Here is a 25,785-nt window from a genome sequence, read left to right on the forward strand (position 1 = left end):
CTTTCTAAGTATACACTCACCTAAAGGATTACTACGAACACCTGTTCAATTTCTCATTAATGTAATTATCTAATCAACCAATCACATGGCAGTTGCTTCATTTAGATGGTAGAGTCAGAATTTGGCGTAAACAGAAGGAAAACATGGATCTGTCATGCCTTGTTACCACTGTGCAGGCTGCTGGTGGTGGTGTAATGGTGTTGGGGATGTTTTCTTGGCACACTTTAAGCCCCTTAGTGCCAATTGGGCATTGTTTAAATGCCACGGCCTACCTGAGCATTGTTTCTGACCATGTCCATCTCTTTATGACCACCATGTACCCATCCTCTGATGGCTACTTCTACCAGGATAATGCGCCATGTCACAAAGCTTGAATCATTTTAAATTGGTTTCTTGAACATGACAATGAGTTCACTGTACTAAAATGGCCCCCACAGTCACCAGATCTCAACCCAATAGAGCATCTTTGGGATGTGGTGGAACGAGAACTTCATGCGCTGGATGTGCATCCCACAAATCTCCATCAACTGTAAGATGCTATCCTATCAATATGGGCCAACATTTATAAAGAATGCTTTCAGCACCATGTTGAATCAATGCCACATAGAATTAAGGCAGTTCTGAAGGCGAAAAGGGGTCAAACACAGTATTAGTGTGGTGTTCCTAATAATCCTTTAGGTGAGTGTATTTGAATCTGCAGTATTATCCATTTAATTAAAAACGTTCAATTAGGCCCTTATTCTTTGTTCTTTTTATGTCAACATGTGAGCAACACTTATCAGAACATTTTCTCTTCAATCTCTGTGAAGTACCCTGACATAGTTCTTAAATGAGGAACCATGTGCTCCTTTTGAAGGTTTGTCAACGCAGCTGGATACTTTGATGCCATAGCTGATGCCCTGGAAGGAGCAAAGGAGGAAATCTTCATCACAGCCTGGTGGTACAGATCAGAATCAGCATCAAATACTTCCCATGTACCTAGCTTTCACAATTCTGTGAGCAATGTCGCACCTTATAATGTAGGCTAACTGTCGTAGCCAATAACCAGTCACCAAAAGTGGCAAGTACAAACACATTCCAATATTTATAACATGGTTAATGGAAACAAATTAGGCTATTAATGAATTATATATCACACATTTGGAGCTTTTATACATGCCAAGGTCTATTTGTTTGTGAATTTGTGGCATGCGAATCGCTGTAAACTGTGCACGCGTTCACCAGTGAGCTCCAATTTTGTGCGAGCTGTTCCTTGGGATGCCGGTGATAATTCTATTGAGAATTTATAACTTTAAAACACTATAGAGAAATTTAAACATGCTCTAAAACAGCCACTAAACTAAAAAAAAAAACACTGATGAAAAGAGGAAAAACATCATCTTGTGCCAACATAAATTATAAAGCTATGCTTTTTTAACTGTTGATACAATTTATTAGGTTTTATTGTATGTATTGTTGTAAATTTTGACTAAAATTGTATTTATTATAGATAATCATGTTATGAAATATATATTTTCACTATAGATTTGTATTACAGCTTGTTATAGCTGTAGTTTCTAAATGTGTAGGTTGCTATTTTTCATAACAAATGCTATAAAAAAAGGGGAAAAAGTCTACATTGGCCTAATGAGGATCCATCAATGGTTTCACCTGTAATTACTGTATAGACGTATTGTAACAAAACAAATACAGTAAAACAATTACAAGAACTATATGGTACATTTTAATAATGGCAGAGTTAAAATTGAGAGTTCTCTCAAATCTGGAGCTTCTTGATTATTGATCAAACAATAATGTGTGCAAAATGTGTTTTATTTATTGATGATTTATATTAGGAAAAACCTGGAGATGTCATAGTCAAAATCATTGTGAGCAGGATGAACTGTTAAGAGAAAGAAACAATTTCGAGATAAGAAAATATTAAGATTAATTCTGTTAAACTGTTATGAAATAGACTTATATACTGTAGATTTGATGTAAACAAGTATTTGTTAACTAGGCTATCACTTTATTGCATTTATGTTATCAACCAAGTTTGGATGTGTGCTCTTGACTGCACACATATCGGTTAGATACAACAAAGACCATTTGACAAAAATAAATAAATAAATGAACAAATACGCACGCACGCACGCACGCACGCACGCACGCACGCACGCACACACACACACACACACACACACACACACACACATACATGTTCAAACCAAAATTACATCAGGACTTTCTTACAAAAATAACTACCTGTATCTGATAGAATAAAGAAAACCATAAATGTTTGAGTCAATGTGAGGCTGAATAGGTAGCAGCAGAAATACATTTTTGAGTAAACTATGCCTTTAATATGACCGAAATAAAGAATGAAAGTTGTGTGAAAGTTGTCGTAGCATTAATTGGTTTTGATATGGCCCTCAGGTTAAGCCCAGAGATCTTCCTCAAACGACCGGTAGTAGATGGGAACATGTGGAGATTAGACCATGTCCTCAAGCGAAAAGCAGTGAGTCTGAACACCTGCTCAAATCTGGACTTCAGCCAGTTTAATTTTACTTCACACACATCCATATTATTATTATGTTGCACCTCACAGTTCACCCAGTTCTCTATGGTTTTTCCTATCCAAACGATGTATATCAACATTTTGTCTTTTGTCAACTCAGCAACAAGGAGTGCAGATCTTTGTCCTGCTCTACAAAGAAGTCGAGGTAGTGATGGGTCTCAACAGCGAGTACACGAAGAAGACCCTGATGGGACTTCACTCTAACATCAGGGTGAGTCGACCAGTATGTCAAACATTGTCAAAAGCAGAATCCTTCCCAGAAATGACAGTATTACAGAGGAGACCCGTCCCTCCGAATCAGCTTCTTACTCTTGCATTTACTCATAGCTCTCCAAGAGCTAAGGTTCGATCAAAACAAATCATAGAAAGCACGAGAGCACCCAGTGTGTCCACTACCTCCCCTCCGGACACAGGGGTTGCATGTTACTTAGATCGTGTTTGGACATTGCCAAAATCCTCTCTAGTAAAATGAAGGGGATCACTCTGTTGGGAACCCTACGGATTATGTCTGAAGATGGTCAGGTTCTTCCTTGCTGATTGTCTCTATAAGAGCCTGAGGCTGCAAGTCTGCTTCCTCCCCTGGTGCCACAGAGCTTCTTTGGCACTATAGCGCTGCGGTATTCATCACCGTAGCACCCCAGGCCGGTGCGTGATTGACATGCCGTCACATTATCTTATTGGAACTCTGGTTGATTCTGGGCAGAGGAGTGACACTGGGAAGTGGTTTGGGATCTACACCCCAAGGACGTGTGCAGCAAAGCAGCTGGACGGAGGTATTCCTGGGCGCTGCTGGTGTGGAAACACCTGCCAGGGGCGGCGTCCTCCGGAGGCTCCGCCAAAGCTGGTGGAGACGCAGCTGCTTCGCACAAAGGTTAACACCATCTACATTATGGTGTTTATTTTTGGCTGAAGGCCCGTTGTATTTTGTTAGCTCATATTTGGGAAATTTGGACAATTGACAAAAGAGTTAGACTACACTCACATAAAAAAATTATTATGTGTTGGCTCAACAAACTGTTTGCCTCTTTTTTTGAGTAATGATGACTTTAAATACATTTTTAGGTCAACATAGTTTGTTGATTGAACATAATTTCATTCAAAGTTATTTACTCAAATTAAGTCACTCCAACTACTTCAGTTGTAGCTCTGGAACCATTTAATCTTATCTGTTTTAGTTAAAATCCACAGCTATCACAGCACTTAATAAATGTATGCATGTAAAGATATTGTAATGTAAAATAATATATATTACTTGTCAGTGGCATTAGCGCAGTCAATGCTTATACAGTCAATTTCTCTTTAGTACAATGGTAATCACAAAAACTTAATGTAACAATGTTCAAGGCTCAGGGAAGGAGGAGGCGGAAACCGGTGAATGATCAATATAAGATTAATCATAAATAAACATTTAAAAAGAGATGCGCACAGAGAGCTGGATGTCGGTGCATCCTAGACTAGTTCTCTTTCATGTGTTATTGCGATTTTACTGTCAAGTGCTCACAAGGTTATGTCAGAAACACACAAAGTTCACATGAACACAGTTGGTTATGTCTGTGCATGTATGCAGAAATCCCATGTGTATATTAGATCTGTGTACTAAAGTGAAAGCAGTGTAATATACGGAACCCACGGCTACATAAATGTTGTTAATAACATAGACTGTAAAAAAAACATGGACGTAGTGTCCGTGACGTCCCCCATAGGATTCCGATAAGGAGCTGGGTGTTGCCATCTTGCGAGCGAGTCATCGCGTTTTACTCCCGGATAACAGAAAATGGGCAAAAAGGCGGGATGTGGGTGGAGTTTAGGTGCCACCCATGTTAAAATGAGATTCTGCTCCCTTCTTGAGCCTGTTAAGGTGGCCAGTTGAGGAATTGCAGTTTACATTACTTCCTTATTGGCTTCAAGAGAGAGATTGTGGGAGGTTGCTGCTTGGTTAATACAAATCAAACAAAAGAAAAACAAGAAATCACTCACTGCTCCTGACTAAATTAACTTTGGTAGCTTTTTTTAGAACACATTTCTTTCTTCAATGCTGCTGTTAAATGCTCTGGCAAGGAGATTAACATGGCTAGGGCTGTGTACTGCTCTCGGAGGACATGGTCTCTGCTAATACGACAGTGTCCATCATCACTCGTGGACGGGGCCTTCAAATGTGACCGCTTGTTCTGAGACACTGCTTATGGTTTATGGGGATTTTTTTTTTTTTTTAAAGGAGTGGGTGGATATTTTTGGGTTACCATTATAGGGTTGTTGTGTACATACATTGCCAACACACATTTATGTTCAAACATCTTATAAAAGTGAATTTTGCATAATAGGTGCCCTTTAATATCAACATTTATTCTCCTTATCTATTCCTATGCAAAGCATGCTGGAAACTAAAAATCCACTACCTGATTTCCAAATGTATTAAGACAATTTCATGAAATTACTACAACTTAATAATAAAAAAAAATGAAAGGAAGAAATTTGAGTTTATATTACACACTACCTATCATAAACCCGGTGCAATATGATGCCAGGCATTTCGCAATGCCTTTGATAGTTTCACCCTGACACAGTGACCCTTTGCCCATCTTCACCCATGGGAGTGAAAAACAACGTGTTCAGGTGCATCGTTGGCAACTGAAAACGAGTGTGTTATTGTATATTTTGGCATATATTTAGAAGTATTTCTATGTACACTATCATTCAAAGGTTTAGGGTTGGTCAGAATTTTTTATATTTTTAAAAGATGTCTTGTGGCCCTGACCCTTTATTCGTGAAAGTGAAAGGGACCTTTTTAGTCGTATTTCGGTGAGCCCACGAATACGCATTTTCATGGGTGTTTCTAGGGGACAGTTGTACTGCTAAATATAACCCTAATGAATTTGTCATGATTATTTTACGAATAAAAGGTTCAAAAGATAAGTTATATAAATATTTTATAACATTAATAATGTTTTTTTGTCACTTTTCATCAAATAAATGCATCCTTGCTGAAAAAAAATCTTACTGACCCCCAAACTTTTGAACTTTTGAATGTATAAATAGTATTTTAGTGTTGTGCACCACAAACATACAAGAAAATAGAATCTACAGAATTGTAGTATTCTGAACACACTAAGTTCTTATTCTTTTTAAATAAAGAAGTGCCCAATGTCTTGTGCATTTGAGAAAAGGAACCTGACAAGCTGTCCATCTCTACTGATTGACAGGTCATCCGACACCCTGATCACATGCCCTCCACAGCATTGCTCTGGGCTCACCATGAGAAGTCGGTGGTGATTGACCAGTCACTGGCCTTCCTGGGAGGGATTGACCTGGCCTACGGAAGATGGGATGATTCCCAACATCGACTGACTGATGTGGGGAGTGTGAGAAGAAGCCCTCAGCAAAGTCCTGCACTATCCCCCAGCCTCACTCATGTAAGACCACCACTATTATTAGTGGTACTTGCAAAAATCACTATGACTATACGACATACAGTTATTCATGTCATTACCCATTCTGCTCCTGTAACAAACTACAGTTCAGGAGTTTGGGGTCAGTAAGATTTTTTAAAAAAAGTCTCTTATGCTCTACAAAGAATTTATTTGTTCAAAAATACAGTCAAATAGTAATATTATGAAATATTATTAGATTTTAAAATAAATGTTTTCTATATTTCCATATAATTTATTCCTGTGACAGCAGCTGAATATTCAGCAGGCATTACTCCTTCAGAAATCATTCTGATATGCTGATTTGGTGCTAAAGTAACATTTTGTATTATTTATATTTACTGTATATCTTATTTACTATATTTACATTACTGATAAAAAAACCAGTTGCACTGGTCAATATTTTTGTGGATTTTTGACAAAAAGAAAGTTTAAAAGAACAGCATTTATTTGATTGATAGATTTTTGTAACATTATAAATGTCCTTACTGTCACTATTGATAAATGTAATGCATCTTCGCTAGATTAAAGTATTAATTATTATTATTATTTAAATAATTATTATTATTTAAATCTTGCTGACCCCAAACATTTGAAGAATAAGTTCAGTTATTTAACTAGCAAGTAATAGCCGTCATTTCACCATCTCGGTTAACTATACAACCGATATAGTCTAGCTATGAGTAACCTTCTTCTAGCCAAAATAACTTTGAAATTGGTTACATTTTATGTAATTGACCCACTGCAGTCCCACTGGTCATTTTTAACAAAATAATTTGCGAGATGTAAGAAATTTGATCATGCAAGCAAAAGGTTAGGCTATGGTTAGATGTCTATTAAATTTTCACTAACAGCCCAAATGTTGCCTTGTTTTAGCCTAGATGTCAGGGATGTGTTTGGATGGCTATTAGACATCTTTTAAATGCACAATTGCTTGCTGGGTATTCTCACTTGATATTTTCACATGGTAAACAATAAAACAGGAAAATATCCCATATATTCTTACAGTGTCAGAGAGCATTTTGAGACCAGTAATATATATTTTCCATCAGAATCGATATTTCTGCATATTTTCCACAAGTTTTAGAAACAAATGGTTACATAATGCTGCCTGCTACATATTGTTTGCCCATAACCAGTGTAAATATAAAGATTGTTCATCCTAATGTTTGTGCAGGCAGTGTGGCACAGTGTTGCTGTTCACAGTACCGGGAGTGATTCTAGTCTAGTGAACCAGTGTTACACCACATTCTATGACTTATTGAATTTTATTGAAAAATTCAATAAACTATTCTAAACACTTTCCACAGCTATTATTTCTCTTATCAATAATGAATTTAACCCAAATTATAGCTTCATAATGCAAAAATAGAAATGAAGGACACTCTTTTTTGCAGGAAAGCAATTAAGCAAACTACAACATTTTGATGAGTCCCTTGAGATTAGTTTGGTGGATAATATGAAATAACAATAATAATAAATTGTAATAATTTAATAATAATATTTTAAAAAAAATTGATACAAATAATACACATTCCTTGCTATTCCCTATATGGATTTATATACACATAGAGGGCATATCAGAAATGGATGATATCACTTCTTCACAGAGGCATAAGTGGATTGGACAGGAATAGACTTCTTATAGATGTGACCCATTGAGAGTGATAGCCCACAGTGGCCTTACAATGTTTGTCAACATGCCATGCTATTGCTAGCTGGGTGTTTCTGATATCTGTCAAAAAACTCAATGGGGGAAGTCGACACACACCTGATAGACGCCTGCTAAAGCCTTGTCTAAACATGTGAAACCAGTGCACCAATTACATTTTATTTGTATGGCGCTTTTCACAAAACATAAATGTACCAAATCAGTATATTGAAAGTAATGTTTTAAAACTACACATTAACAAAATGTTGTGTAAATTCATTTGTAGGACCACTCTTTGTGTGTCATGTTATGAAGTAATTACATTGATCTGTGGCTTATACTTGAAAGCATTGACAGCTAACCTGAATTACAACTGTAGTGATTTATATGTTGTATAGCTGCTCTAACAATAGTGATCATAAAGGACTGGTCCAGACTGCATTTCACTTGTATGCTTACTGGGATTGATTTTGCGGCTGGTGATTCAGGGCCTCTGCCTTCTTATTCTTTTCTTTTTCCAACGAGCAAACGTAAAATTGCAATTACGGAGCATCTGGGGCACCCTTGAAGGGCCTGCGGTTGATAATTCCAGTCCTTCTCGCTGGGCCTTTCCTTCCCCCCAGAGAGCTGCATTAAACATAAAGGCCCTACATGGATGAGTGAGTCAACAAATGACTGGGGCCACTAAATGAGAGCTTGATTTCATCTATATGCCACCTCTCCCGGCCTGCTGCCTACCTGCCTGCCATTGTGTCATTAAATACGGGTCTGAGCTTTTAAATAAACATGATTTGAACCCTTAGATGAAGGCACTTATTGCATTTACTAAGGGGCTTCTCTTAGCATGCTTGAGTGACTGTATCTATCAGTGTGGGGCTCCTCAACTGTAAAATCTTTGCTAATATACATGAAACTGTTACAGCTGTTGGTCTAACCTTTCAAAACGTCTCCTAAGGAGCACAGTGATATTTGCACTTAATAAAATTATGCCCACCAGGAGAATAGTGCTCTGACATTTGCCATTTGTCAAGTCGAGGGCACTATGATCCCCCATGAGCCATTAACTCGCACACATCAGAGGGCATTTTACCCTCGCTTAGATTCCGCGCAGCAGACTGGAGTCACTTACACTATCGTTTAAGTCATAGCTTCCCTGGGCTGATGCTGCACGGGTGGCCATTACCACTCCCTGTGTACTGCAAGATGACAGCTAACCCTATATATATCAGCCACATATATAACATGGATGTTTTCACTGTTGAATTTTTCAGAATGTGTGTAGGAAAACACACATTCTAAAAAAAGGGTATTGGTTCTTTGGCTGTCTGTGCACCAGTGAATGTTGTCTCCGTCCATTTCTTTTTTTAGTGTAGATAGAATCAAGTCAGACAGACCCGATATTGCATAGCCTACAGTACATGTGAGCATAATGCCCGTGGTGGAGCATCAGTGTTCCCATCGAAAAACTAGACATTTTTAATGTGTAATATTATCTGGGAATGGAGAAGTCATTGGGGAAAAAGACGTATTTCCAAGGGGGAATTAAATGTTCTAGTTAAGTTGAAGGGATAGTCTACCCAAAAATGAAAATTCTGTCATTTACTCGTTCTCACCTGACTTTCTATTGTCTGTGCATCCCAGAATAAGATATTTTGAGGGATGATGCTAACAAAACAGTTTTGGTGACCATTTACTTCCATTGTATGAACAAAAAACACTGAGAAAACATTTCTCAAAATATCTCCTTTTATGTTCCACAGAAGAAAGAATGTCATACAGGTTTGGAACGACATGAGGGTGAGTAAATGATAACAGAATTTTAATATTTCGGTGAACTTATCCCTTTGAGCTTAATCATTTAATGGATAGTAAACTCTTCTTGTGTGAGTGCAGTTTAAAAAAGGTTAACTTTTTAATTCCAATTTTCAAATTATTTTATTATTATCCTTTTAATCACACTTTGATTTGTATTCATGCAAATTAGTTTGTCAAAGTGTGTGTGATCCCTGATCCATGCATCCATTTGGGGGCTAATTATGCTCACAACACTGTGCATTACGACTATGGAACAGGAGTTTGTATCATTTCCTGTCCACTTTTTTAAAGAAATTTACACTAAATTTTCCTACAGCAGTTGTAAAATTTATGAACCTAAAAGTATAATTTTGACTTATGATTTTTTGATCACCAGCAAAGTACATATTTTGGTGCATACAAGAATTGTTAGGATGCAGGTATGAGCTTAGTAAATAACAAAACATATTTTCCCATTCAGTCGGTCACTTCCGACGCCACGTATCTCACTCGCAAATCAATGCACATTGGCATGCAGATTGCACCAGCTGCTCATGCCACTCAGTGGAGGTATAAATGAGGCAAAGGTGCTTGCATCAAATTAGCTTTTTGCTTCGGAGCTGAGTGGTGGATGGTTTGTCCTGAAATAACTCTCTACAAAGCGTGTGTTAACATTATAATGAGTCAAGCTCTTCAGGTGGACCTCTCCTCATTTGATGTTAGAGTGATGGCATGGCACTGCAGCGGGTCAATTTTCTCTCTTTCTTTTTCTATTTTGTTTTATTGAGCAAAAACAAAAGACTGTTCTCACAGCTGGTCTGGTACGCTGTTAAGAGCACTAAAAAAGAGGTAAGAGATCGCCTTCAATGAGAGAAAGAGCCTGCATGACAGGCTGCATTTTCCCCTGTCTGTGTCACCGCAACTGTTCTCTGCGGTGCTGAAGCACACGGGATATTTTCCCTAGAAGAGCTACACAGACAGAGCTTGCGTCTTTTTAAAGGTGACATTCTACCTGTGTGTTTCTGGATGAGGTTGTTTTCTGTCCTCATCTGATGGCCACAAGCACTGTTTCAAATGTCTGGGCATATGCATGCTGAGATGGCATTTGTGGGTGGTTCATGTTTTCTAATGAGAACATGTCATGACCACTTGAGTACGTCAGCTGCGACTCTTCTTTCTCCGGGATGTTTGAGTCCCTTTTGTTGTTGGCCAGCTGCCGTTCTTGTGTAAAAGCACAACAGCGGGTCTGTTCTACACTCTGGGAGAACGCGGAGATCTGGGAAACCTGGATGGACCTCTCGCATCTCTGCATGTCGTGTGCAATCGAGCTGCTGGGCTGCAGTGTGGGTTGTCACAGCAACCCAGTACTCATTCGGTGCTCTAGGTACACTGTCCCCTTGCCTATTTCTCGTAGAAGCGTCCTCCCTGGTGGCCAACAGTCAAAGTCTATTTTGGTAAAATAGTTAGGGTGACCAAAGGAGGGGAGAACTTCTTCTTCAGGGAACCAACCCCCTAGGGCCCCTCCCCCTCTAGCGCACTGCACTGCAAGGTGTGCAGTTTCTGTATGGAATTGCTGGTCCTTCTTATGGGGAAACCTAGCATTTAATTCGCGGCTCTAGCTGAGGATCAGATGTCAGTTGTTCCACCAACAAGGGGCAACGTACAATGGGCATGCAGTGTCAAAGTTTTGGACGGGCCTGCACCTGTATTGGCACATCAATTGCCTTAAATTGCTGGCAATACATCTTGTACTGAGCCGCCTCAAAAGGCTGTTACGGGGCAAAGAATGTATTGGTCCGCATGGACAACACTGCGACCGTTATGTGCATAAACCGACAAGGTGGTCTGTACTCCCGTCACATGTCGCAACTCGTCGACCATCTCCTCTTCCGGAGTCAGAAGTGTCTATGGTTGCTTAGCGTCATTCATGTCCCTGGTCTGCTCAACTGTGGGGCTGACAAGCTATGATGAGCTATCATGAGCAGTGCTCTCGAGAGAATGGCGAGTCCACCTCCAGGTAGTCCAGCAGATCTGGAGACAGTTTGAGAAGGTGGAGGTCAACCTGTTTGCCTCCTCAGAAATGTCCCACTGCCGGTGGTTTTATTTGCTGACAGAGGGTACACTCGGCACAGATGCACTTGCACACAGCTGGCCCGGGGCCTGTGCAAATATGTGTTACCCCAGTAAGCCTACTTGTTCAAACCCTGTGCAAAATCAGGGAGGACAAGGATCAGGTCTTGTTGGTGGCACCGTCCTGACCCAACCGGACTTTGTTCCCAGAGCTAATGCTCCTTGCAACAGCCCCTCCCTGGCAGATTCCTCTGAGGAAGGATCTTCTGACTCAGGTGGGGCACCCTGTGGCAGACCTGGATGGGATGAGGTTCTAGGTGACTTACCCCAAGAGGTAGTTAACACCATCACTTCAACACAAGCACCATCTACGAGACAGGCTTATGCCTTGAAGTGGAACTTGTTTGTCGAGTAGTGTTCTTCTTGCTGAGGAGATCCTCGAAGATGTTTGGTAGTGTCTGTGCTTTCCTGCTTGCAGCAAGGGTTGGAGGGTAAGCTGTCTCCCTCCACCCTTAAGGTCTATGTTGCTGCAATATCTGCTTATTACTACCACGTAGAAGGGAAGATGGTTGGGAAGCACAACCTGGTCATCAGGTTCCTCAGGTGGGTGAGATGATTAAATCCTTCTCAACTTCCCTCTGTATCCTCTTGGGATCTTGCCCTGGTGCTCCAAGTGCACAAAGCACTTGAATGCCCCATTTGAACCTCTGCAGTACACAGAGCTAAAGATTCTGTCTATAAAGACTTTGCTGCTGGCTGCACTGGCCTCCATCACCTGCAGGTATTTTCAGTTGATGAATCGTGCCACTGAGAGGCCCTGACTATTGTTGGATTGCTGCGCCCTGAACTGTGGTGCTTATGTTCTCCAGAAGCAAACTCTGTTGAGTCCTCCATTTCCCTCGGTGCCGGATGTGGCAAGCATCTGGCATCAGACCCTTTGCTGCAGAATCCTTAAGAACCATTAGTGGGCTGGCATATGAGTGAACTTGCGGGGATCCCATATATTTTCCCATGGTCGCTCCTAAATGGAAGCCTGTGTCTTTCTCTTGGGAAAGCCCTCCTTTCCAAGTGTCATCTAATAAGTCACTGTGAGTGGATCATTTGGAACAGCAGTGATGGACTCTGTTTGAGCCCCTTCTCATCAGGTAAGAGAGCTCAGGAGGCTCGCATGGGGCACTGGAAGGGGGCAGAGGCCATGGCGCTTTGGTAGGGATTCCTATTGTTCAGTCACTGACATGGTGTCTGATGTGACCGACTGAATGGGTACGTCTCAGATACATATGTAACCCTCGTTTCCTGAAGGAACTGATTTGATGCAAGCACCTGTGTCTCATTTATATCCGCGTTGCATGGCATGAGCAGCTGGTACAATCATTGCATCCCAATGTACATTGGCTTGTTTAGTTACACTCGAAGGATATTGGCTCTTGCTAGCGAGATTCCTATGTGTCAGTCTCCGACGTGGTGTCTGTGTTCCCTCCTTCAGGGAATGAGGGTTACATACATAACCGAGATGTTCTCTGTTATCTATGATTTATGCATGTGCTGATTTTTGTTCTGTAGCAGTCAGTTGCCACCGTGGAGGAGGGTGATGAGATGAAGTTTAATGTGATAGTGGAAGAAATCCAGACTGGAGAAGGAGATTCAGGCTCAGTGGAGGATTCAGGTGAGATCTGTGTGAGCATCACTCTGCCCATAGAGGAGGAACAGGGAGAAAACAACAAAGAAAGACTGCTAAGAACACCCTCAGAGAAAAGTCGCCACAGCTCTGATGGAACAGAGTCCAGTAAGAGAAATTCAAGAAAAAAATGGTTATTTAGTTATGATTGTATTTTATATACATATACATGGTGCAATGAATCTGTGTTTGTGTTCTGTGTGTAGAACATCACAGTAGGAATAGTCTTTATTCCAGGACACCGCTCACTCGGGAATGTTACACCAAGTGCTTGTCTCTACATTCCAGTGATTCGTACTCTCTTGGCCTGCATCACTCTCCCTCTTTGCCTTATGGTTAGTACACAGACATAAAACCCGAATGCTCAAAATAATGAACTGGTTTGAGTAGGGTAAACTTAAATTAAACAAATGAGTTCAATTAAATTAACTTTTATAAGTATATAGAACTTTTTTTCTTTTGAGTTCACAAAACTGACACATTTTAAGTAATCTGGGTTGTTTTAAGTTGTTTCTTTTAATTTAGATAAACTTAAATTTACTTGAAACTGGGCGGGGATTTCTATTTCCCAGCATGCTTTGCCATGGCACTCAAAAGTGATAGTAAATGAGCGTAACTAAATCTCACTTAACATTAATAATGCACAAAATTTTACTCAACACATTGGCCCTCATTTATCAAAAGTGCGTACACCAAATTTCCAGCGTACACCTTGCGTACACCCAAACCCACGATGACTTTGAGATTTATCAATATGGACGTTGGCGTACGGCACGCTCAAATCCTACGCCAGCTCAGGAGGTGGTGTACGCACGTTTGAGTTGGTGGGAAAATGCGCAGAAAAACAATTCCTAACACCACAAAACGCACTGACAAGATATGCTATATGACCCACTGTTAAAAACCACAACAACAACATTTAGTGTTTATTTTTGTGCAACATGAACGTCAATGTTTAATTTGTGTGACTTTACCAAAGCGTTTGATCTGTAGGCATATGTATTCCTCCAGTCACGAGCGCGCTTTATCTGACGTTTCAGGCCCGCGCCTGGCTCAGCGCTGCGCACGGACTGGGACTAAAATAATTCAGACTGACAAAATAATAAAAATGGCCTTCTTCTTTTAAATAATAATAAAATCAATAAAAACGGCATTCTTCTAAATAACAAGCGTCATTAAGAATAATAATCAAGAAGAAGAATCTTACAAATTGTCATGTAATTATTAATGTGAATGAATCTTACTCCACAATACATCATCACTATTGTACACCCCAATACATGTGCCGTGATACGAAATTAAATGCTAATTGTTTCAAAACGTGCTGTAAAATAATGCATTGTGATGGTAATTTATCATCCAAACAGCTTTAAACTGCTGGAGTGCGCGTCTCAACCCCCACACTAACAGTAGCTACTTGTAATTTGGGTCCATATTTTGTTTTTGTGAGCGCCTTTAATCCCACTCTTTAAACTCCCAAATAAAACAATTTCGGGGTTTTTTTCCACTTCCCTGGTGATGGTCTCGATGGGCGCGTCTCAATCATCTCAATAGTTCAGTAGTCAGAGCACTGATCAGGGAGTCAGCCCATTGACTTATGTCCTAATCAGTGCCCTGACTAGTGGACTAGTGAGATGATTGAGCGCGCCCGATCTCCACGTCGGAGAAGTTTCGCTTCTTTGCCGTCTTCTGTTTGCCCATGGCGTAAAATGAGGGCGTGCGGGAGGCAGAGACTTGAATATATAGGGGCGTGTTATTCTAATGACGATCGTTTTCAGCCGTGGGATTTATCAAGGGCAAGTATTGCGTACACCTGAATTGCAGAGGTACGCACAGTTTCATAAATCAGGCGGTGAGAGGAGTGTAAGCATAATCTTACGCCAACATATACACCCGTTTCTACGCAAGATTGATAAATGAGGGCCATTATGTGTAAAATTTTGGGCATGATTAATTTAAAGTGATATTTATTAGTGTTTATTGTTTGTTTAGCAATGCTAATTTAGAAACGTTTCTTATGTTTTTTGAGTTACCAATTAGCAAGTTAGCATTACTGAATAAGATAGGTAAGTCTAGCCAAGTTTTCACTTCTAAAAATATTTAAGTTGAGATTACATGATTATTTTAAGTAAAAGTTAAGGGCAAATAAATTATACAAACACAAAATAAAAATCTGCTAGTTCTGCTTACTTGAACTTTGACCTAACTTAAATATTTTGATATTTTAACTGATTACCCAGTGACACAGCTATGAGAACTAATCAATGTTTAAGTTTATAAATATATGAATTGCTACATCTGTCTGTTGTGTTGTGCATCTGTCGATCTGCTTTAGAAACCAGTTCCCTGAGAAGTTACATAGGCAGTACTGAACTCTGTGGAGAGACTCGTTTCTGGCACGGCAAAGACTACTGCAACTTCATCCTTAAAGACTGGGTCAAACTCAACAAGCCTTTTGATGGTACGGAAACAGCTGCAATAAACCAGACTGCTTCACATCTGTAATATAACAACCAACAATTAGAGCTGATTTATTTTGCATTACAAAAATATCAGAACACATTCATATTTCTGTTTATAACAGTGAAGCTTTAGGCCTAGCAAAAGAGATAAAAATGACAACTAAACGAAACATTCTTTGATATCTTAAGTCAAATTCATCAAATGAAGCAATCTCTCCAACACAGGAGTGAGGAAAAGAAGACATAGAAGTTATTTCCATTCTGTAGTCAGTATGGGGTTATTTTCCCAGCTTTATTCTCTTGCCAGAGGGAGATAACTTAATTTTTGCATCTCTGCTTTGTAAATTTTGAAGTCCTGGTTTTGCACATAGTGCCAACTGGGTAGGGCACAGCAGGAGAATGGAGGAGTCTGATAGATGAATGTAGTGAAATAATCCAAGATGGCTGTGCATTGTCAAAGACGTAGAAAGAGAAAGACCACACTGGGATGCTTTCAACAAGCCCGTCTGTCATCTTTATATTATGGTTTGGTAATGTTATTATGCATTATATTGGCTGTTTATTGTTTATTTTTTCTCTGGTTAAGATTTCATTGACAGGTATAAGACACCTCGGATGCCCTGGCATGATATTGGGGTGGTGGTTCATGGGAAGGCTGCAAGAGATATTGCGCGACATTTCATTCAGAGGTGGAACTTTACGAAGGTAGGAGTAATTAGATATGTTATTGGCAATCTTAGTGTTTCTCTTGTGAACAATTCGATTAAAGGTGAAGGAAATCCTAAGAAAAAGACTCTAAAGTCTCTAGAGCTTCAGAAAACATGTCCCAAATTCTACTCAGAATTGTCAAGGTATCAAAAGTCAAGATATTTATGTCAGATTCAAGATCTAATGCTGTAAGATTAGTGTTAATTTTGAAGCTCTACCTCTACCTCTATTACTAATTTATCCTTTTTAAACAATTATGGAAGAAACCTTTGGGTAAAATATCAGAAATGAGAACCTGTTAAGTTTTGAGCAAAATAATATCATCTGGGGGAGTTTTACATTTGAAAATATTATAATAATGTAGATTACAAAGTGTATTGCCACTTTGGCCTATTTTATTACTTGCTACACAGTACGACTATAAAGAATATCTTCATGAGTGTCCAGAAAAAATTAGCTTTTTTAAATGATTAGAAGGTGCACAAATACCACCTCCATTCAGAAGTCTAATTGTAAGAACTAAAGATCAGAGCGCATGCATGAGGCAGAGGTTTCCACCCTTTCTCAAGTGTATTTGAATAACCATCTTTATTAGCTTGAGCTTAGCACCCCCTGCAGTTGCTCATTGTGTCCTGTTCTGAATGCCGTCAGCATTCAATGGCCGCCCGCACTCTCAGCCCCCTTTTAGAGCAATTAGAGGCCTTTTTACTTTGATTGTTCAGTAATTGAATTGGTTTGAGGCCTGTATGATTTCCTTTGGATTATGCCAGTCATATTTCAGGCTTGGCTACCGATCAGACACTCTGCTGGTGAATAATTAAAGGAGAGAAAGCCAGGTGTGTGTGTGCGGCAGAGAAGGACAAACAAAAGCCGTTGAATGGCTCTGATGAGGTGTTTAGTGGAAATGAGAATTTACGTCTCAAAGACAGACAAGTCTCATTTATATCTTTTGCTGTTGATTAGGGAACACCACTTGTCACATTCACAACAAAGAAAGTATTGCAAAGTGGGAACAATCCTGTCAGTAATTTGTGCAGAAGGCATTATGAGAGATATATTACAGGAATTTTCATAGTGTATATATATCAAAAGTTTGAGGTCGGTACAATTTTTTTAATGTCTCTTAAGCATTTATTATGCAAGGCTGCATTTATGTGATCCAAAATGCGGTAAAAAATATGATTATTGTGAAATATTATTACAATTTAAAAATAAGTGCTTTCAATTTTAGTAAGTTTCAGCTGAATGTTTTAGCATTATTACTCCAGTATTCAGTGTCACACGATTCTTCTTATATGCTGATTTGGAGCTCAAGAAACATTTCTTATTACTATACATGTTGAAAACATTTGTTATTTTTGTGGAAGCTGTGAATTATTATTTATTTTTCCAGAATTGTTTGTTGACAAGTTTAAAAACATTTATTTGGAGAAAAAAAATATTTTGAAACATACATGTCTTTAATTTATATCTATTTAATGCTTCCATAATGAATAAAAGTATTATGAATTGAAAAAAATAAGCTCTTGCTGACCACAGACAGTATTGTGTATGTATGTATAATATATATATATATATATATATATATATATATATATATATATATATATATATATATATATATATATATATATATATATATATATAGTACTAATAACAATATTTGCATGAGATCAGAGTGAACTCAGAACTAAACTTAAAATAAATAACCAATTCAATTTACATTGTAAAATACATTTCCCTGCAGTATATTATCATCTAAGCTTTATTAAATATATCATTGACTTTTATTTGCTGTATATATACAATTAATGCATCTGTACACCTATGCTAAACTAACTTGCTATTACCTACTGTAATCACAGATCTAGAATTAGCATCTATTCTCCACTCTCCAACCGAATGATCAGTGTTTTAATTGAACACTTATGTTCTGTACCTGTAATACGAAGAAAAAAAAAACGGAATTAGTTTAAGTCAAGTTTTTTTTTTTTTAGAACTGTGGTGATTCACTATCAAGGTCACTGGAGTTATGAGTAGCGCTTGGGCAGCTGCCAACAGCCCGTGAGCAGAGTTAATGTTAGTTCTCCCTCATCAGGGCTCAATGGATTTTAATCAACACATTATGCCAGTTGTTAATTGCCTGAGAACCATCTGTTTATAACCACACGGCCCAGATTACCGCTTGCCCACAGTGTAAGCTGACATGGCGTACAGCTCGCTAATTTGCACCACGAGCACTTCCTTCAAGAGGGGTGAAAACGTCAAGTAAAATAAAACTTTCAAAGAAACTCAAACTCAAGCTTACAAAAATGTTTTGCTTTGCTTTATTAACACTGTTTTACAGAACAGATGAATCAAGAACATATTTGTTTTTAATGTGACCAAATATCATGTCATTGTTTCTCCCATTGGGAGATACTGGTGGCAACATCGTTTTCCTTTGTTTCCCATGAAACAAAGCTCGTCTCATGTTCAAACGACCTTTGAACCAAGTCCCAGGCCTAGTTGAAAACAGTCTGAGTGTAGTCTAGTTAGGACAATAGCCATTAAAAACCTAGTTTCGGAAAACCTTCACACACATGGCCATCAATTTACTGTAATCAGCGGCACTGTCTAAGACTAAACAGAGGAACAGAGACTTTTATTCAGCCTCAAACAAGTGCTCTATCTCTGGGGAGTGGAGGGACCAGGCAGGGGTGTATGGTCAGCCCAACAGGCTATCTGGATGTGGCACAGTAATTAGCGCTCTTTAGGGGTGTGATTTTGGAGTCAACGTCGGGCATTCTGTCTGATCCCAATCAACCCTCCTTTTATTTGCTAGTTGGTGAAAAAGCGGTCGGGGGTGACGTGCTACCCCTGCCTCATGCCCAAGTCTCTCTCCGCGCCCATGGTGCCAGCTGAGTACAACGGCAAAACCACACAAGCTAACGTTCAGGTGAGATTTCACCACCACATTACATGAGTTCCTGCTTTGTACTTGCAATATTAAGTTATCCATCATTTTTCAAGAATCGTTTTAGAATCCTAGTTTGTGATAATCCTTGTGTGTTTTGTGATAATGTGTCATTCCTTGTGATTCTATTCCTTTTTTCCCAAACAAACTAAAAGGTTTTGAGATCTGTGTGCCAGTGGTCTATTGGATCAAAGGTCCATGAGGAGTCGATTCATTTAGCCTACGTATCAGCCATCCAGAACAGCAAACATTTCATCTATATAGAGGTAAAATACATAATCACAAGCAGTGTTATAAGTAACACAAGTTACGTAATAAGAGTACATTTTTCAAGTAACTAGTAAAGTAACGCATTACTTTTAAATGTAAAACGTTGAAAAGTTTCCCCACTTATTGCCTGACAGGCCTCCTGTCGAATGTTGAAAGAAATCAGGAGTAACTTGCAGAGGCGTTGTGTGCTGCGTAAACATGATGGTTATTGTAGTTCTAGACTAATGTGAGCATGCACTTATCTCACATGCACAAAAACAGATTCAGTATTCCTTTAAAATGAATAAAAAGAGTGCAATGATAACTCAGAATATTAGGCAAACGTGTAATAATTAAGTGTGTTAAATACAAATACACTTTGTTTTTAATCTCACTTTAAATGTCTTTGCTGCTGACATTTGATGATCCAATTCAGCCATACAAAGCAAAAATGACTTTTTAAAGGGATTGTTCAGCCAAAAATGTCATCAGTCATCATTTACTCACCTTCAAGTTGTTTTAAACCTGTATAAATGTATTTCTTTTGCAGGAAACAAAAGAAGATATTTTGAAGAATGTCAGTGACCTAACTGTTGACGGGCCCCAATTGACTTCCATAGTATATATGTTTTTCTTCTTCTCCATACTATGGAAATCAGTGGGGCCCATCGACTGTTTAGTTACTGACATTCTTTAAAATATCTTCTTTTGTGTTCAGCAGAAAAAAGAAATTTCTAGGTTTGGAACAACTATCCCTTTAAACCACATTGTTTCATTTTTCATTTTATTAAGTAAAATGGTTAAATTCTTCTCCTGTATCCTATTCTTCTGCAATCCAGAATGGCAGCACAGCTGTAGGGTTTGTTCGAGCTGTGCCCTCTACTGTACCAGTGTGTATTTGCATTTCCATCAGCCTAGGCTTATTCATTGCACTTTTAGTGGGAAAGAGCCTTTGCATATGCTAAAAATTGTTAAATTAAGAAATAAAGTAAGGCCAGTCCAGGTGAGCCCTAACGTAGCACATTATTTTTCATAAAAAGTAACAAAGTAACATGATTCATTATTTTTTTAAAGGGAGTATTACAATATTGTACCATTACTATGAAAAGTAACTTTCTCAAAAACTGACAAGTATACATTAGCTGCACAATTTGGGATAGGGTCTATGACTGGTCTATTTTTTTAGGGCCGCAGTAACTGTACGTAAATGTTGTGAAATGTTATTAACTCAGTTATTCATTTAAAGTATTATTGCTATTTAAATGTAAAATAATAATAATAATAATAATAATAATAATAATGTTATGTTCTATTCATTTTTTAAATCTTTTAAATACTCAAGTTCCTCAGGACCATGCTCCTAAGAAAGCTGTTCTTTTAAACTTTCTATTTTATAAAACATATTCAAATAACAAACCGATGTTTTAAATTATAATATTTCACAATATTACTTTTTAAATTGTTTCCCCCCATATAAATGCAGCCTTGGTGAGACTCTAAACTTTTATACAGCTGAGTGAAAATACATGTATAGCATGCATGGTATGTGTAAAAAAAAAAAAAAAAAAAAAAAAAAAAAAAATATATATATATATATATATATATATATATAAAATAAACAACTGATCCAGAACGCTGTTTTATGAGATTGTGATTCTTGCATAATGCTTCAGATGCGGTTCTTATTTTGTGCAGTGTTTAGTCTTCTTTAAACACTTTCCCTGAATCTCTCTTTCAGTCATCATCTCTGTCTTCTCCCTTTTGTCTCTTTATCTCTCAGAACCAGTTCTTCATCAGTTGTGCTGACAAATCCATCCACAACAGCATTGGAGATGCACTCACAGAGAGGATCCTGCGGGCGTACAGGTGCATCATGACAATAGATACACTTGTATATGAACTTGAACACAAAAACATCATTGGGCACACCTACCTTCATCTCATTTCCGTTTATGACTCGGCCGCAGGGAGAAGAAAACATTTCGGGTCTATGTGGTGATGCCCCTGCTGCCCGGCTTTGAAGGTGACATCTCATCAGGAGGGGGCCAAGCCATCAAAGCAATCATGTACTTTAATTACAGGTAATAACCCTCCAAACATGTGTCTTCTGTAATCACCAAATTGCCACAATTAAGGGCAAAATGCAGCCTGAATGGTCGCTCACAGCAAATTACACGTGTGTAATGTGGAAACAACGGACCCCACTACTCACAGTCTACAAAGAGAAGATTACAGCCCCAGCTTGGAGACTCAACACAAAGCTAGATAAGGAGAGCAGAGAGGACGCTGTGGTAACTGGGGGTTCAGCGGGCACTGTGATTGGTCAGAGGAAGGAGAATTAAGACACGTGATTGGAGCAAGACAGAAAGTAGATAAAACAAAACCTTTCTTTCTCCATTATAGGACAATGTGCAGAGGGGAGCACTCCATTATCGAGAGGCTCAAATGTGTGAGTAAGTAGACTAGTATGTAGGAGTATAAATATACACCATAGCTGTCGCATTTACAAAGATCATGCCCATCAAATGTAGATCGCTATTATAACAAGATCAGGACGAAGAAAGTATGCGTGTGTATGTAATTGTCTTTGCAGTGTCAGATTGCTGGATCAAGTACATCTCGTTCTGCGGTCTACGCACTCACGCTGACCTGGATGGGCGTCTGGTCACTGAACTCATTTACGTGCACAGCAAGCTCATGATCGTGGACGACTGCACTGTCATCATTGGTCAGCCAATCCCCTCACACACACAAAATTGGGTCGTTCTCAGGAAATGGAATCATTTGTGCCAGAAAGATTTCATTTAAAAACATTAAGACACTATTTGCCCACGTTAGGCCCAAAGCAATGCTTTAATTGAACCATAGGTGGAGGTGTTCTGCTTGATTTTCAGATTGGTGGTTGACAAATTATTATTTATTTTTACTGTCTAACTGGCTGATGGTGCCTAAGGTATTTTTGGAAACACATAATTTTAAATGTAAAATATACCTTTTCATTTTATTGTAATTTAATTTATTTTAGTACGTGTAAAGTTCATCTTGAAACGCATACCGTCGTGTGTGAAATCTTTAAGCTGTAAAACTATGATTGGCCGCTAGGGGGCAGTGCACGCATACAAAACGCATCTCATGCGGACATGAGCAGAATAACAAACACCAACAGATGTTTATGAAAAGCGAAGTCACGCCTGTCTCCTCAATCCTCACAAATGCATTATTAAAATCCCATTAACGTCCCTCAAATCCTATTTGTCTTTATCAATCCCAATTATCCTCTTACCCTTATGAATAGGCTTTGAAGAAGAAAAACAAGAAATCTCACTGTTTTTCACTGTCACTGATATGTCCTTGAGGCTCTCAGCAGAGGTCACACCCAAATACAGATCCCGAACACTCCCCATAGGCATTAACCATGATAGTGGGAAAAGGAAAAGTGCCTGATAGGTATCTGTGATCTGCTTAGGCTCTGCAAACATCAATGACAGGAGCATGCTGGGAAAGAGAGACAGTGAAATGGCAGTGGTTGTTGAAGACACAGAATTCCAGCCCTCTGTCATGGATGGAGAGAGTTATCAGGCTGGCAGGTTCGCCCTGTCTCTACGGGAGGAATGCTTCAGGTCTGATTTTCTGTTACACGTGAGCAACATGACAACAGGATTTCCATTCGCAGTGGGAGGATTTATAGTGCTGTCTGTGACACATTGTTCTTCATTGGATGAATCTCTATATTAGTATATATATAGACATATACTTTACACTAAAGTAGCCGTTTAAATGACTAAATACTCCTGTGTGAAAACACTGTAACATTTATTATACAAATAATACACAATTTTGCCTTTTTATCTATAAAGATTTGTACCTACCTAAAATTGGGTTAAAAATTATATTGGGTTTTTATTATATGATATGACCTGTATTAAATGCTAGTTCGAAAGGTGTTGTTTGGCAATTGGCATATGCAACCAATCTCGTTTTAGGCTTGTTCTTGGCTTGATGGGAGACAATATAGACATCAGTGACCCCATCAGTGACCGATTCTACAAGGAGATCTGGATGGTGACTGCAGCCAAGAACGCCAGTGTGTATGACAAGGTAAATAAGTCACTGAGCCACAGAGTGAGCACAGCACTGACCTTCCTCACCGCACACTCTAAATAGCCTTTGATTTTTTATTTTTTTTAGAAAAGAGCTTCCTTTTATCACCGATCTTAGAAATGTGATTAACCGGCTCGCTCAATAGAGCTTAGTAGACATCAATAGATGTTTGCTTGTGGCCTGATTCTGCATTTTTGCCTTGTCTTTGAAATGCTTCTACAATCCAATATTAGATAAATAAAACAGTAGGTCACCATCTCTGACTATCTGTGCAGGTCTTCAGATGTTTGCCCACTGATGCAGTTCTGAACTATAAGATTCTGAAGGACTACATGTCACGTCCATGCATGGCTGCCGAGGACCCTGCACAGGCATGCACTGAACTGAAGAAGATACGAGGCTTTCTGGTCCAATTTCCCTTGTACTTTCTGTCTGAGGAGAACCTTTTCCCTTCCTTTAACTCTAAAGAGGGAATCATGCCCATCGAGCTGTGGACATAGACTCTTTGAAACTGTAATGGCTGTCCTCTCTTTTGATGCTTGTCATCTAATGATGCTATATGTGCTGCCAGGAGTATGCATACTTTTGTAGAGCAAAAAAAAAAAAACTACCTCCGAGCTATCCATAGATGCTAGCTTTACATGTTGCTGTGAAGTCTTAGCGTGCCTAAACCTTCATTCTTCTGCTGTATATTTGTCCATCGTCCCTGCAGGTTTATAACAGAACTCTCTTAATGAAATATACATGGATGCTGCAGCTGTTGTAAATAATTAACATTGTTCCTCCAGTAATTATTTCTGTATAAGTGCATAGTTCTTTTCATTTGTTCCTGAAAATACAGATGAAAATGGTTAAAATAACAACACAACCACTTCAGGTAATATCACAGTGACTTTAAATTTAAAAGCACGCAATAACCTGCTGCAATTTTCATTTTTACAAAATATATTAAGTACATTCTTTCAATATATTATTTTAAATAATCTTATAACTTACATATGCATCTTTATTATAATACTCAAACATCTGGAAAAGTCACAGTCACAGACACATATAATATGGTTACATTAACTGTCTTGCCATAACGTCTGTAAGGGTTCGGATTTTTTTATCTGTAAGCCCACAGTTTTACAATGCAAGATAATTATGGACCTTACAAACTCCCATGTAATGAAGATGATTTATGGTGGCACAAAGACAAACATAGAGAACGCTATGGCTTTGGTTAGGTGCATCACATTAAGCGTGCATTTGCCTAACCATTATATCTAGATTTCAGATTATTAGCCTCTTATATTACATTACATAAACTTCCTGAGGACACATTTTAGCTGCTCTTTCATCATACATTTTTCTCATTGACATAAGGCTCACTGAAAATTTTCCAACACAGCAGAGTGAGCATTAACATGTTTAAAACTGGTATTAATGTTTCTGAATGAGCAAAAAGTGGCTTGAACAGTTGCAGGTGGTGCTTTAAGCAGTGTAGAAACACCTACATGAAGCTAATACAAAGGATTTCGGCTTACGCTAAGAAGTGAATACAAAAGATTTAGCCCAATTATCCGAGGAAAATCTGGAAAATGAATAAGCAGTTTTGCTTCAAATATCAATGAGGTCATCACCGCTTTCATCACTTTCCACTGTCAGTTGACGAGTCCACCATTTTTTGACTTCAGACCCTGAGGAGGCCTCGTCACTCACAGGGTTCATCTTACATACCATGGACTTCACGCTCGTGCGCCCTGCGGGAGAAACACAAGACAGTGATGTGAGTCACGGGTTAACTAGCCACAGACACAAGTCAATGTGCAGAATACTAAATACATCAATCATAAACAAACAAACCCATTTAAAGAAACATGGGCAGCAGGGCCTAAAGCTAACTTTTTTTTCCACACCTGGCAATGGCTGGCCATAAAACATTTTTTTTTACCAGCCATGAAGCATAAATTAAAGGGATAGTTCACCCAAAAATTAAAATATTGTAAATTCTCACCTTCAAGTTTTTCCAATATATGTATAATTTTTGGGTGACCTACCCCTTTATTCCTCATTAAAGTTACAAAAAGTTATTCAGTCAAAAGTTATTCAGTCTTTTGTTTGAATCAAATTAAAAATACAGACAGAAGCA

General features: G+C 38.7%; 2 protein-coding genes across 9 annotated transcripts in view; one reads left to right on the forward strand and one right to left on the reverse strand.

The window, feature by feature from the left end:
* The window catches only part of si:ch211-168k14.2 (phospholipase D1), a 35,803-nt gene extending 11,373 nt beyond the window's left edge, over positions 1-24,430 (forward strand). For 2 of the 7 annotated variants that reach the window (XM_067443997.1, XM_067443996.1), the window contains exons 12-28: positions 857-940; positions 2,416-2,497; positions 2,658-2,768; positions 5,758-5,967; positions 13,061-13,283; positions 13,382-13,510; positions 15,511-15,636; positions 16,224-16,342; positions 19,170-19,283; positions 19,457-19,567; positions 21,331-21,416; positions 21,518-21,631; positions 21,954-22,003; positions 22,144-22,278; positions 23,017-23,170; positions 23,534-23,648; positions 23,927-24,428. In XM_067443997.1, the coding sequence (XP_067300098.1) occupies positions 857-940; positions 2,416-2,497; positions 2,658-2,768; positions 5,758-5,967; positions 13,061-13,283; positions 13,382-13,510; positions 15,511-15,636; positions 16,224-16,342; positions 19,170-19,283; positions 19,457-19,567; positions 21,331-21,416; positions 21,518-21,631; positions 21,954-22,003; positions 22,144-22,278; positions 23,017-23,170; positions 23,534-23,648; positions 23,927-24,151 (2,188 nt within the window). In that variant the 3' untranslated portion in view covers positions 24,152-24,428. Of the gene's footprint in view, positions 1-856; positions 941-2,415; positions 2,498-2,657; positions 2,769-5,757; positions 5,968-13,060; positions 13,284-13,381; positions 13,511-15,510; positions 15,637-16,223; positions 16,343-19,169; positions 19,284-19,456; positions 19,568-21,330; positions 21,417-21,517; positions 21,632-21,953; positions 22,004-22,143; positions 22,947-23,016; positions 23,171-23,533; positions 23,649-23,926 lie in introns of those variants that run through there. The other 5 variants (XM_067444001.1, XM_067443999.1, XM_067444000.1 and 2 more) reach the window with 4 other exon arrangements.
* A 99-nt stretch (positions 24,431-24,529) lies between these two features.
* nalcn (sodium leak channel, non-selective) overlaps positions 24,530-25,785 on the reverse strand; it is a 119,020-nt gene continuing 117,764 nt past the window's right edge. For both annotated transcript variants that reach the window (XM_067443994.1, XM_067443995.1), the window contains exon 46: positions 24,530-25,396. In XM_067443994.1, the coding sequence (XP_067300095.1) occupies positions 25,254-25,396 (143 nt within the window). In that variant the 3' untranslated portion in view covers positions 24,530-25,253. The remainder of the gene's footprint in view (positions 25,397-25,785) is intronic.

The sequence above is a fragment of the Pseudorasbora parva genome, chromosome 5 (genome assembly GCF_024679245.1).
Source record: "Pseudorasbora parva isolate DD20220531a chromosome 5, ASM2467924v1, whole genome shotgun sequence".
NCBI lineage: Eukaryota > Metazoa > Chordata > Actinopteri > Cypriniformes > Gobionidae > Pseudorasbora > Pseudorasbora parva.